The sequence below is a fragment of the Convolutriloba macropyga genome, chromosome 10 (genome assembly GCF_964194025.1).
Source record: "Convolutriloba macropyga chromosome 10, txConMacr16.3, whole genome shotgun sequence".
Classification (NCBI taxonomy): Eukaryota; Metazoa; Xenacoelomorpha; order Acoela; family Convolutidae; genus Convolutriloba; species Convolutriloba macropyga.
Genome location: NC_134477.1, coordinates 58974599 through 58988630, shown reverse-complemented (window position 1 = coordinate 58988630; position 14032 = coordinate 58974599). Strand labels below are relative to the sequence as shown.

General features: G+C 36.6%; 1 protein-coding gene across 5 annotated transcripts in view; it reads right to left on the bottom strand.

Annotated features, from left to right (window-relative positions):
• LOC142348229 (bifunctional 3'-phosphoadenosine 5'-phosphosulfate synthase-like) overlaps positions 1-13769 on the bottom strand; it is a 30222-nt gene extending 16453 nt beyond the window's left edge. Inside the window, exons 1-8 of one of the 5 annotated variants that reach the window (XM_075399512.1) lie at positions 13594-13769; positions 7623-7761; positions 7175-7274; positions 6816-6951; positions 4831-4969; positions 4180-4322; positions 3603-3804; positions 653-676 (exon numbers count right to left, since the gene is read on the bottom strand). In XM_075399512.1, coding sequence (XP_075255627.1) covers positions 653-676; positions 3603-3804; positions 4180-4322; positions 4831-4969; positions 6816-6951; positions 7175-7274; positions 7623-7737 — 859 coding nt within the window. In that variant the 5' untranslated portion in view covers positions 7738-7761; positions 13594-13769. Of the gene's footprint in view, positions 1-652; positions 677-3602; positions 3805-4179; positions 4323-4830; positions 4970-6815; positions 6952-7174; positions 7275-7622; positions 7762-12584; positions 12762-12853; positions 13349-13593 lie in introns of those variants that run through there. The other 4 variants (XM_075399510.1, XM_075399515.1, XM_075399513.1 and 1 more) reach the window with 4 other exon arrangements.
• Positions 13770-14032: the final 263 nt, after the last annotated feature.

Sequence of the window (14032 nt, the reverse complement as noted above, 5' to 3'; positions counted from 1 at the left end):
TGCGCATTTTAGAATTTAAGCGTACGTAGAAAATGCAAACACGAGTAACAGCATTTTTAGCGTCTTTGTTTCCATATAAAATTTCCATTTCACTGAACATTTGCCACAACATATATGTAAACAGATCTTGTTACTACCAGTTATTTTTCACGTCACTACATGGATTTGGTTTAGTTAAACTTGGATTTGGTTAATACTGAAAAACAAGACTACTATTCTTCACCGGCATTATCGTTTCCTTAATTTGACAACGAATTCTAAGCGCTACAAGCATACTTTATTTTGTAGTTCGACCTTCATGGCTCATTACGACCCATCTCCAGGGTTAAGTTAGCTCCAAAAAATATCGGTTTTATAAATGCCTCAATAACATATCACGAGGATTTCTCCAAGCACAATACGTGAAAATTTAAATTATCAGATTTTGCCAATATTTTCGCAAAAATATTTGGCACTAAATAATCTCAAATATTTAACTTTCCAATTCGAGTAAAATTATCCCTTCAAAAGAATGCAAATTTAATCGTGGTGATGGTCTGTAATGCTAGTAACTATGTAATTACAACAAATAGAGATATTAAAAATAGCTGTAGATAAAGAAAGTTAAAAATAAGTAGCAAGACGATAGAGGTAGATAGTTAGCCATACTCACTTCTGAAGTTATCACCAACACAGTCTGAAAGATATCAATCAGCGCACTAACACTACTATAAGCTACGGCTGAAAAGAAGATAGATAGAAATCGGTAGATAGAAAACCCAAGCCAATATCACTTCTTGTTCGGAATTAGTTAGAGCAATTAGTATAAATTATTGTCCTCTTTCTCCCCTGTCCCGTTCGTGAGCCCTGTCTACAAATTATGTGTTTCATTGTACAGCACCTTACTGTATAATAAAGTTGCATATGCCCTTGCATGATGAAAAAGTTATAAGTTAAGCCCGGCAGCTTTAAGCAAGGTGAACTTAGTAAAACAAAACCACAAGATTTCTCGTCAAACACTCCCAAACGACGACTGCGTATTAGGCTAGGATCATGCAAATTGATCCAAAAGATTTCTCATCAATTGCTCCCGAACGAAGACTGCTTCTTAGGCTAGGAGCATACAAGTCAGTCAAAAAAGATTTCTCGTCAATTGATTCCAAACGACGACAACTTCTTAAGACATACAACTCGGTGCAAAACATTTCTCATCAATTGCTCCCGAACGAAGACTGCTTCTTAGGCTAGGGTCATGTGAATCAGTCAAAAAGATTTCTCGTCAATTGATTCCAAACGACGACTGCTTCTCAGGCCAGGATCATACAACTCGGTCCAAAAAGTTTTATCAATTGCTCCCAAACGAAGAAAGCTTCTTAGACTAGGATCATACAAATCAGCCAAAAAGATTTCTCATTACTTGCTCCCAAACGACTTCTTAGGCTAGGATCATACAAATCGGTCCAAAAGATTTCTCATCAATTGCTCTCAAACGACGACCTCTTCTCAGGCTAGGATCATACAACTCGGTCCAAAAGATTTCTCGTCAATGGCTCACAAACGAAGACTGCTTCTTTGGATAGGGCCATACAAATCGGTTCAAAAATTTTCCATCAATTGCTCCCAAACAAAGACTGCTTCCTAGGCTAGGATCATACAAATCAGTCTAAAAGATTTCAAGTCAATTGCTCCCATATGATTAAATATTAGGCTTGAACCCCACGACGCACGTGTCACATTTTTACAAAATGATTTACTATATAATGGCATGTGTCTTGTAACAAGGGGATATATAACGTACTGTGGGACACAAACGGAAAAGTCCCAAAAAGACCGCGCGACTAATGTTATTGCTACAAATTCCGTTTAGGAGCAACTTAAAATAATAAAATGTGTACAAAATTTAAAAACTTTATAACAGCCTTACACGCCCAAAATTTCAACCCAAGCGATCGCTTGCGTAGTTGCCGACTAACTTCTTTTACAAACTGCTGGGTCAGCACGCAAAACTGAGATTGGCACTTCGTAACAATTACGCAGTAGCTTCACGCAAACTAAAAACGTATCCGGCAGATTAAAGGAAAAACTAAAAAATTATTTTTGTAGATGTGCGAACTATCTTGATTTTAATTTGGAGCTAAAAATACTCCTGTTTCGTAGTGAGACAACACAGGGGCTAGTATCAATACCAATAAGCATTAGAGATGGTAACTTAGAACTAAGTTCGAGTAACGAGCATCTAAAATTGGGCTTTATGGGTTTATCCCGTTTCTATTTCTGATTTCGTTTTTTGATACTGACTCTGTTCATTTTGTATTGCTTTGCTGAGCAACTGTTCTGAAAAAACACTTAGCAGAATGAGAGAAGAGTGAAGCCTAGAGAAGTCGAAAAGATTTCACGCAAAACGTTGATTAAGCTGTGAACTAAGTAAAAGAAATTAGGAGCACTATAATAGCCGGCTGAGAAGCTGAGGCCGCTACTAATTATATGCCAATGTTCATAGAGTTGATATCAATGACGTTGTATGGCAATTAAGTTGTATACCATTGCAGTAATTATTTTACTACATGAAGCGTGATTGAATTAAAAAGACTAACGTCGGGCGAATTGCTCTCAAACGACCAGCCAGCGACTGGCTAGCCACTGAAGGCGCTTGAGGTGAGCGCAGCGGGGGGGGGGGGGGGGTGCACCGGAGGCTGATGGGGGGCAACAAGGGGGGGGGGGGGGTTGAGCAACGGTTGGAGAGGAGTTTTTGGCTGCACGGGCCCTTTTACGGCCTGAACGATGTGTACGGGTGGGGATTGCGTGGGTGAAGTAAGAGGGGGGCTGATTGGAGAGCAGGGTTGCTGTGGGGGAGGGGTGGGGTCAACATCTACGAACCGCCCTTCACACCAGAAGTATAAGTCTCCAAATCAGTTTCTGTGAATCGCATACCTCTAGACTAGTGAGCTGAAAGGCTCTAAAGAGCACTTAATGCCCGCTGGTCGCTACCTGTTTATCCCGTTTTTGAAGGTTCGGACGAAAAATCGGTCCAGCGACAAATCGCATAAAAAGACCAACAGGACTAATATAATTGCTACAAACTTCGTTTGAGAGCAATTAAAATAAAACTGCTGGCAACTTTGAGAACAATTGAAAACCATTCAATTTCAACCTTAAAGCATTTAAAATTTATCTCACACTTCAACCCAAACACACCCCCACCCCTCTACATTATATCCAGTAGCTGCTCAATTAGTGCAAGATAGAACCACAACCCGAAAATTTAATCCAGGCACTCAATCTTAAACGCGATAGAGAACTTAATTTTCCCGGTCGGCCAAGAAAACCTACAACAAAGCTCTGCATTTTTACAATAATTAAACTACATTGCTGAGCCGTTCACGGGCGATAACCAATTTTGTTATTTACTTTATTATTGACCTTGGGTTTGATGACCATTTATTGTCAATTCACTTATTGCATTTAAAAAAGCTTGGAGCTGAAATGTATTAATTCACACGTATTAAGAAATGCATAAATTTGTCAACATCGACTAATCATCAATCAAATTTTTTCAAAAAAATAATTTAGATCTTTAATCAACTGATGTTGATGATATCAATTGCTGATATTAATCAACTTACCGTCAACCAGACATCCGAAATGCAAGCTCTGCAAGTACTCCCGCTCTCTCATGAAGCCATACAGGGGCGTAGCCCACCCCTCGCCCAAGACCTGGACCCACTGCAGGTCCAGTTTGGATATTTCAACACTTGGAAGCGACTGACACTCTTCTGTGAGGGCTGCAACTTGATCAGCTGGCACTTGTAGAGTCTTCACAACATCCTGAACAAACAAACAAACTACTCAAAACAAAATGGATCTAGTTTGTTTCGCGACCACTCGCCATAGTGGACCAAATAGAGCTCAACGCAGCGCATAAACAAAAAACTTCTCTCGCTCAGAAAAAAGTTACTTCATACGGCAATTCTACTCACTTTCACTATTAGGTCAAAAAGCCGCCTCAACAAATAGTACTTCCGGTTAGAAAAACCTCAAGACAACCAATACCCCTCTTCGAGTCATAAAAAAAAGACAGCGCCCCGATACAATTCCAATTCTTTGAATTGTAAAAAAGAATCCACGATGTCCCCAATAATAGCTGCTATCGCTTCGCGGATGTTTGTTATGAATTTCAGCCGGGTATCCAAACATTTTCACCTTGGCAGATTCTGGAACGATGCCGTGCTCCTGAAGTAGTTGGATAATAGCCTGGACACAGTCTGACAGGGACATGGACCCCGTCTTCAGAACCAGATCCGGATTCACGGGAGGCTCGTAGTCCTGGTCAATACCAGTGAAACCTAAACAAATGCATTATATGTGTGAACTGAACTAAATCGGAACTAAATTCTGTATCAGTTTATTGGAAAAAAGGTCAACGCTCAGCAAGACTTAAAACTTCTTATCGCATTAGGATCTTTTTCTCACTAATAAACGCCGTTTTAGTGGCTTAAGGAATGAAGCTCTCACGCATTGGCCTGATGTGAAAATAACACCTTTAAACATATTTCATCTCTCAAAAACAGCTCCGACTGGAGAGGTGTATAAAGCCATCAGGATATAAGTTTCTTTTTATGCAACCTTTAGATGAGACCTGAAACTGAACTTATTGAGCGTACATTGATTTGGTTAAATTCTTGAAACTTACAATTTGTTTACGTAATTATTTTTATAACCATTTTTTGTCAATTCGAGCTTGATACAAGTCTTTTTATACTTTAAGTCTTTCTCGTAGATTGTTTAAGCATGCCACAAACTGACGACCATCAGCTTTTTATTGAATGGCTTCGAAAGTCAGTCTGGACCTACCTTTGATGAGACCAGCTCTGGCTTTTTTGTACAGCCCTTTCACATCCCTTGACTCACACACGTCCAATGGAGCATCCACGAATATCTCGAAGAATTTCAAGTTCGCCTTCTCGTGCACTTCCCTAGCCTGATCTCTGTCCTACATTAAAACAATTACCCATAATTAATTGTGAAGAAATAGTTTCTCAAAGCATCCTTTGAGAACAAAAAATATATTTTGAAATAACAAAAAATATATTTTTTGCCGATTTTTCAATTCATGCCGTCAACAAACAAAATTGTTCTGAGTTTTGAAAAATGCACTGCGATATCACTAATTTATTCGATTTTACAACACAGAAATCAGCAAAACTTTTTTTCATTTTCTAATCTAATTTCCGCCATTTATCAAGACAGCCCCTTTTTTGTTGTTCTCAAAAATGATGTGCTTTTTGATAATGAATTGTTTCATATAATTAAGGATTGAATATACAAGTAATAATATGATGCCACCTATTATAAATATCACGCAACTTTTTTCTATAATTTCATATGCGCTTTTGTTTTTATTCACATCATGCTAGTGTTGAAAGACATTAAGAAAACAAATCAGCGACTTTCTGCAACAAATGCACACAAGTATTTATTGACTACATTTTGGTTTCAAGCTCTTCTAGAGAGGTAGTTGAATCTTTCACGAATTAGTTTCAGTTACTTAACAGTATCAAAGCGTAACTCATAGAGATTGTTTTCACAGTACTGTTAGTTTTATCAGCACTTCTTTCTCTTTGGTTAATCTGTCATTTCTTGTTATGAATACTAACTACAAGCAACTACATTTTTCACGATGACGCTTCAAATTTTAAGTGCTTAAAAGTTAACGAAGGCGTTGCTTGAGCTAGGAAATCGCTCTCTAACATCCGGCGAGCGGTTGGCTTCGGCAGTAACCAGCTGTGGCTTAGGGATGCTAGCAATAGGGGGGGGGGGGGGTGAGCGGAGTGGGGGGGGGGGTCAAGTGTTGTGGCGACGGGAAGACTTGTGAGTGGGGTGAGGTGGAGAGTTGGGATTAGAAGTGATCGTGCCTTGGGTTCTGGAAGCAGATGGTCTCTCTGGGGACTTTTCCCCTACAAATGTGCACTTGTGCCCGCGTGCTGTTACAGGGCCCGAGAGGCACCACGATTCATGTTAAAATTAATTGAGAAACAAAAGTGCAAAAAATTTGGCGCTTCTTATATATACTGAGAGAGTCAAAATAGATTTCGTCGTTGCAAGAGGGCGACTAATTGTAGAAAAACCTTAGACTAAGTAAGAAAGGAAATTAAAGAGGACAGCTAACTAGGCCCTCAGCTGTCACTTTTATTCCGACGCCTTGAAATGAGCAAGTTATTTACCAGGAAAAAACTTTGAAAACCCAAAATGACAAAAAGCGAGAAGAAAACAATATTTGTAACAAAACCGTCTAACGTCGGCCAGTTGCTCTCAAACGAACGGAGAGCGGTTTCTTTCGGTAGTTGAGCAATGAAACATAGCCAGCAAAGTGTCGTATAATATAGATAGCAACGCGTATTGAATTGAACTGATGGCGTGATCGACACAATCCATAACTATTTAAATTAACTGCAAAAAAAATTTATTTCTGACTTTATTTCCTCTCAAAGCCTTGATTGCATCAATCCTCATAACTCTTGTCCTTTATTGACATTGAAACGATCTGAGTCCTCTGAAATTTCCCTAGATGTCATTTATTAAATGAGGTAAGTCAATTATGATCAAAAAATTAATCAATTTATTCAGCAAAAAATCTACGCCAATGAGCGTATTAAATGACATCACGCAAATAAAAGTAGCTAATTCGCGGCATCAACATGTAATCAAAACCGCCATTTTGGGCTTTGCAGCGTAAAAAAAGTAAAACGAAAAAAAACGTCAAACGACAAAACGAAAACAAAGGCCAAGGTCACCGCAATATCGCCACGCTGCGCTTACAGCTTCGCAGCTATAATAACCTTTCTGAATGGTGAGATGAAAGCCGTGAGGGCCACAATGCCTCCATCTGCAAACAGTTTGGCCACCTCTCCTATCCTCCTAATATTCTCCTCTCTGTCTGTCTCAGAGAAACCAAGGTTCTTGTTCAGTCCATGCCTATAAGTGCCAAAACTTCAATTGAATCACAATTGGGTTGATCAGTTTGACGGCTCAGAAAACTCTTCCAAATTTTCCTATTTTTTAATATCACTTTTGCGGATATGAAGTTTTAATGCGTATTTATAAATTCCATTTTAACAATTCCTAGGTACAATTGTTTTTATAACATTTTCTCATTTAAATTCTAGCTGATAAGTGCGTTTTTTAAAAAAAAACTAGCCTAATGTTGTCTCCGTCGAGTGTGTAAGCTGGAATGCTTTTGGAACAAAGATAGTCTTCCAGATTGAAAGCCAAAGTAGATTTACCAGCACCAGACAGGCCTAAAATAAATACAAATAAACATTTGAGATGCCGTTACTTCACATCCAAAACGTATTGAAACCAATTCTAATGGACTCTAAGAACGGTCTATTTCATGAAAGCGACGCGACGAACATTTTGTTTTTTGCTTTGAACAAAATTTAATCGCTATACGAATCGTACCCATATCGGAGTTGGTTGAGGTATCATAGCCTCTTTTTTTTCCAAACATGTAAATTGATAATATAACCAAAAGATAAAAGTTTAGCCTTTAGAATAATAAAAATTGTATATTAAAATAATCAAAATTCTACATTCTATTAATGATCTTCTGGTTATTGCTTGATATTACTTTGTAGTGTAATTACCTGTGAACCAAATAGTACAGCCGTGGAACCCATTCTTGCCCCCTGGGCCCATTATCTGACCCCTCTGCTCTCTGCTGACCCGAGAGGGTTGGTAGGTGATGTTTGTTGACCTCATGGCTGTGGTGTTTGATGTAGCAGCCTGTAATAATTGACCACCACAGATAATCTCGCTCGTCATTTTTATATCGTTATATATCAAATAGAAACGGTAAAATCAAAAATAAAGCTCAAAGCTTATAAAAGTTACTAAAACCAAGAGAAAAATAGAAAAAGGTCAGCTGAAAACAGGCATTTTCGGTTTAAAAAAAGGTCAAAATGATTTGGGCGAAAAGCTGTAAAAAAGGTTAAAAAAGACCTTAACAAGTTAATGAATAAAAACGAATCAAATTAATTTTAGCAAAATGTAATTTTGAACCAAACTCAATTCATTTTAAGCAAAAATAATTCTCAACTTGACGAAATAAAGTTGTTAACAGGAAAGCATTTAATAATCTAGTTTGAAATTTTAATGTCTTTTCGCCGTTTAAAAATGTGTTGCATTAAACAGTGATAAAACCATTTAATGCTGCCTATGCGTTACACTGAATTCCATGATACTCAATTATGTTTAGTTTATTAGATATAAATGTGATTATAAATTCTAATGTGACACTTCTAGGTAGAGATTTACATTTCTCTGATAAGGCTACATTTTCCTGTAACAAGCAATGACACGCCGCCAGTATTTTTCAGCTAACCTTTAAAATTTCATGAACAAAATCGTTCCAAATACACTTTTCTGATCCACCGTATAACTCTGTGGACATAATTTTGATGTCGACATAATTTTGGTTACTCTCTACTCTTCGCCTATTTTTCGAGGAACAGTAGCAATTTTTCGAGCAAAATTGGCCAAGCAAGAATTTTGCAAAAAAAAAACGGTAGAATACCAGAAACGGCTCAAAGACTCGGGCAAGTAAACCCCAGAGCCCACAATACCCCAAACAGAGATCTATAGTAAATACGGAGCTAGCACAAAACAATCAAAATTATATTGCCTAAAAATACTAGGTGTAGGAAGGGTAAGTTGGGAAGGGGATTGGAGGTGTACGCAGGCTGCGAGTAGCGGAGAGATAGGTTGGTGAGGAGGGGTAGGCGAGGTTGGGTTGTGTTGATGGGCAGGATTAGATGGGGTTAGGGAGAATGGACTGGTCAGGTCAAAATTTCTCGAAATGACCTTTCACCCTTACCAAGTTACGTAAATTACTATCTACTGCGCATCTTAAAAAACCTACGGTTGCTCTAAATATTAAAGCAAAACTCGAAAATCGAAGTTCAAATTATGGACAGATTTGATTTAGCTGAAGAAAACATTTAAAACAGTACTACTTTTCAAGCCGTAAAAAGACACGCACGACTAAAATTGCTGCATATATCGTTCGAGAGATTGTTTGAAAAATTAAAAAAAAAATGCAGCTACCGAAATCCAAAACAGGCCAGTAAACTTTTGAACGCATAATTCAGTTAAAAATTGAACTCACTCACATTTAGACATACCCAGCAGATTGCCAGAAAAAGCCACCATTGATACCCATGATTGCTATTGCGAGAACAAAAAATGGTTGTTTTATTAAAAAAAAAATGGCAAAACTCGAGTCGTCAACACAAACGCACCAGCACAAAAAAATGACTTTCAAAATAACTGACTAAGCTCGAGTAGTAAAAGACTAGATGAAAAACAAAAATTGCTTTATATTTCGTTCGAGAGCAATTAAATGAAAGATGTTTAAAAACTGAAATCATAGCTACTTGAATCAAGAACCAGCCGATTGAGTTAGAAACGGAACTTTCAGTCAAAAATTGAAGCCATTCACGTTCATACAAACTAAGCAGATTGCCAATAACAGCCTCCATTTATTCCCATGATCCCAGAACATAAAAAAATTGTTTTACAAAAAATGACAAAAAAAGATCTGGTAGCTACGGGTATTAGAAAAAAGGAAAAGAACAAGGAATGAAAGAACAGAAGGAAATGAAAACAAAAAAGCAAAATTTTGCGCTTTATTTTGATGGAGTTCGTAGACAGACATAATTCTGTTTCTAAATGAGTTTCTAAACACAGAATAAAAAATTGGGGGTGATTGCTTTCAGACAATACGCTTACTCGGGCGATAAGTCTAACTTTGATAGCATGCTTCAAACAATGCGATTGAAATTTTATAGAACAAGAGAAGGGTTGAAACACTGATGAAAACCACATTTAGTGACAAAATTCCACCAATAAAGGCACCCAAATGCGCTCAATTGTTCAAAAATGTAACCAATAACGCACTAGGTCACTAAAAACTTAAAGGCTCAGGAGTGGAAAGTTCAAAAATGAAATAGTCAAACGAAATAAACGCTTTAAACATCACTGGATCCGCTATAATCCTAAATGTTCATCAACGATTTGCCAGAGGTTTTAAAACCCAGCGACTCATACATTTTCTTTCACGGGCTTTAAAGATTCGAACAATTAGGAGGAAAATTTCAAAATTTTCAAACTGATACAAACTTGGTTGAATGCTAGATTCGGGAAAAAAATTAAAGATCGTCCAGATTATCTAGGAAGGTCAGGTCTTTAGATGAAGATAATATGTAAGGTGGAAATCTTCTGAAGACGTTTAATAGTCAGTAGGAACTATAACTCGAAACACATACCAGTAAACGAATAGCAGTACAGAAATTGCAATCTTAAGTACTGTAAACTCCCACGTATGCCCGCGGATGTGACCTAGCAATCCTTAAGAAATTCCAAAGAGCTATCGAGTCAACTACTGCCGGGTTCTATATTAACCACTTATGATATCTCTATAGCCTGCCCTTGGCACTTTAATCAACTAGACAATTTACTCGAGCCCTCTAAAAAAAAGTCCAGGTGCCTTGCAAACAGCCTCGACAGGTAAATAGGAAGGAAAAGGTGATATTCTCAAAATCTAAAAAAAAAAACAGAGCGGAGAAGAGCTAATTTTAGAACTTGCAGAAAAGTCACCAAACTGAAACAAGAAGTAGAATTTCCAAGCATATTTGGCCTGATTAGCAGCAATCTGAAAATAATGAACATCGGCTTCTGCTGCAAATATCACAAAACGACAAATACCAACCACACTCAATAAAATCTATTCATCTATGGCGAAAGAACAAGACTATAGCTGACAGATTGCCCAAAAATAGCTGAGATAGCTTCAGAGAACTGTAGTCTCAAAACGATAATGAAACAAGCAATAGAACAGGACAAGAAAAACTTTTTTTTAAATTTAAAGATTTTTCAAGATTTTGCACACTTACGAGATTAAAGATTTTACGGATTTTCTTAACACAAATCATTTATCTTTTGTTTAATTCTCGTGGCGTCAAGGTTGCAAAGATACAGTACTCATTCCACAGAGATTATGAAAAATTATGGAAGCTCAAAATTGCTTCTTTCAGCTGTCCTTAAATAACCTTCAATTAATTAGAGTGACATACGCTCAGTTGATCTTATCTTCTTCTTCAACTAAAGTAACCAAAACATATTTTGAAATTGAAGATTAAAATCTGGAGAGTGAAGTAACGTGTGACTATAAAACATATTGACGCGATTGAACAAAAAACTCTCTCAACAAAGAGCGAAAATTACCGTTCCGCACACAATTCTATCAAGATTGCATTCTATCAAGATTGCATTCTATCAAGATTACATTCTATTAAGATTGGTGTTCTCAAATATTAGTATTCTGTGCACGATGCTCACTTTTTAGTCTTTAAGTGTCTTTCGATGCTCATCTTTTAGAGCAATAGTCGAATTATTTGCGAAATATTGTCAATTCTGCAAATAAGCAGTAGTTTTTCCATCGATTCACAAAATGAATCTTTCAGTTATGAGAATTAATGAGAAAGAAAAAATATGCAAACAAAAAGGTAGAGACACGAGTTTGCTAATTAATGGTAGTTTTCATTTGAGAATGTCAATCACTGCTGATAAATCAAATATAAACCGACTTATGAAGGACGAAATGCTCTCAAACAATGGTCTTCATTCTGTATGCTTGGGAAAGACAATATGTTTACTATTGGGCTTACATAATTGAAAACACAGAACTAAATTAGGTGCGCTTTTCAATCGACTGTTGGTAAACGACCACTAAATGAGTTAAGCTGCGCAGAACTGTGAATGAGAGATTTAGATCACGCAAAAACAAACAATCGAGCGTGAGAAAAGTCACTCAAAACGTTAAATTGTTCCAAGACAAATTTCACTTCAAGAACCGCCTAAACGTCGGAAGAAATGCTCTCGAACGACTAGTGGGAGCTCTAATCAATTGCAACCTGCTTCAGTCGGGGGGAGCCTAAATGGGACTAAGAAGTTCAATAGTGCGCATCAAATAACCACATTAGAGGTTAAGATATACCACCATTAAGATTTAAAGTGAAAAAATGGCACCAGTTTCGACGCACTTTTCATTTGACTTTTAGAGTTAAATTGCCGCCAATTGAGTTCAGCTGCTTGAAATTGTGATTGAGAGGGAACTTTAGATCACGCGAAACGCAAAAAGTCAAGGGCGTAAAAGTCACTCGAAAAGTCAAAACCGTCAAGCAAAAATTTTGCATAAAAAAAGACACACACGCTTAAAATAATTGCTATGAACTTCGTTAAAGAGCAAAAAAAATAATGTCTTGTTGTAAAATTAGGCAAACTGAAAAAATAAGGTCCGAAAAATAACCAAACACTTAAAATGCATTTGTGTCGTTTTATTTCTTAAAAGCATTCTAAACAGTACCCAAGTAAAATTATTTGCACAATACTCGCCTGGGTATTGTCTACCTGTTATGAAAAAAAATGCAATATCTGATCAATGTCTAGTCTAAGCTTACTAATTTGATAACTTAATATTTTTTAATTTTAATAGATCGCGCTAAACTGCGCCGCTGTTTTTGCTCATAGGTTAACCCGAGAAAACTTACTTTAATTACCTTGTAGCTGAGTTTGATAACAGTAAAGATATGCAGGAATAAATTAGTCGTACAAACTAAAACTTGATGACTTAGTTGCGTTAAATGTGAAGCTCTTCAAAGTTAAACTTTGAATACTTATTTGAAATCAATTTATCTTTTGTTTAATTCTCGTGGCGTCAAGGTTGCAAAGATACAGAACTCAAGTTCAAAATTTAATAAACGTATCACACGTTATCATAAATAAACTCGATTAACTACATGAAAGATTATTAACTTACCGTATCGACCATTTTGCTGATTTTGATTGCGTTGAGATGATTGAAAGTCGAGTTGTTTCTTTGGAGTTAACACAGAAATATAAATAAAATTAGTTTCTAAAGTTTTCTTAAAGAATTAAGGCACCAAAATTGTGAAATCTTGACCGATTCAGTCGTTCAACTTAATTTCTCGATTTGTAAGTCGGGTTTCTAAACTTCAACCTATGATATGTAGAAAGGGTTGTAGTTTATAACTAGTTATCTCCAGCAAATTTTGGGCGTTTATCCGTTGCTGCTCAGAATTGTGATAAGTTGACGCCTTTGATCAGTAATTGAGAGAGATTTCAAACCCAACGAAGTTGTTCACTGTGCTCAGTTAATTATAAGTAATATCGCCAATACAAGAGAGCTACTATCTACTCAACACATTACGTAGCGAAGGTTAAACTAAGTTCAAACCTTCGCAAGCTGATTTACTTAGTTTGACCAACAATATCTGAAAAGTAAAGTTTAAAACCACCACCAAATTACACAGAGGTTTTTAAACTGTAATTAACAAAAATCACTCATGTATCTGTCTTTATAGACGCAAAAGTAAAAAAGGCATCTTAATAATTGTTCAGGTGAGTAAGAAAAAAATGCCTTTTAATGAACTTCTTTAATTTTTTAACTAACAGTGCAGCGTCACCTCTTTTATTTTTTAAAGCTTGATATAATTTGACAGGTTATGACAATAATGTGAATTAATCTTTTAAACTTACCTTTTAACAGTGGAGCGTCTCTTCTTGTGTCTATTATTTCCCTCAAAACTTCCCAATAAAATTTGGCACGTTATGGTAAAATAATAGTCAATTGAATATCTATTATTGATATGCGTTGAAAAGATCGCGTATTATTCCTTATCTAAATAAACTCAATCGAATTACCATAAATATGCTAAACATGGAAAAATAATTTTCAGTTGAATGATTCGCAATTTGCCACATGTTGGAGCAAAATCATTTTTCACTTTCATTCACAAGACTTCAACTGCACACGTTTCATAATGCAACGTGTTCCATAAACGAAACAAAAAATAACACCACCATGAGCTAAAAAATCTTAGGGCGTCGATGCCAAATAGTTTAATAAGTAACTCTGCTCGTTCTCTCTGAACAAATGAAACCTTTGTAACACTTTGATATATACATATACATGACA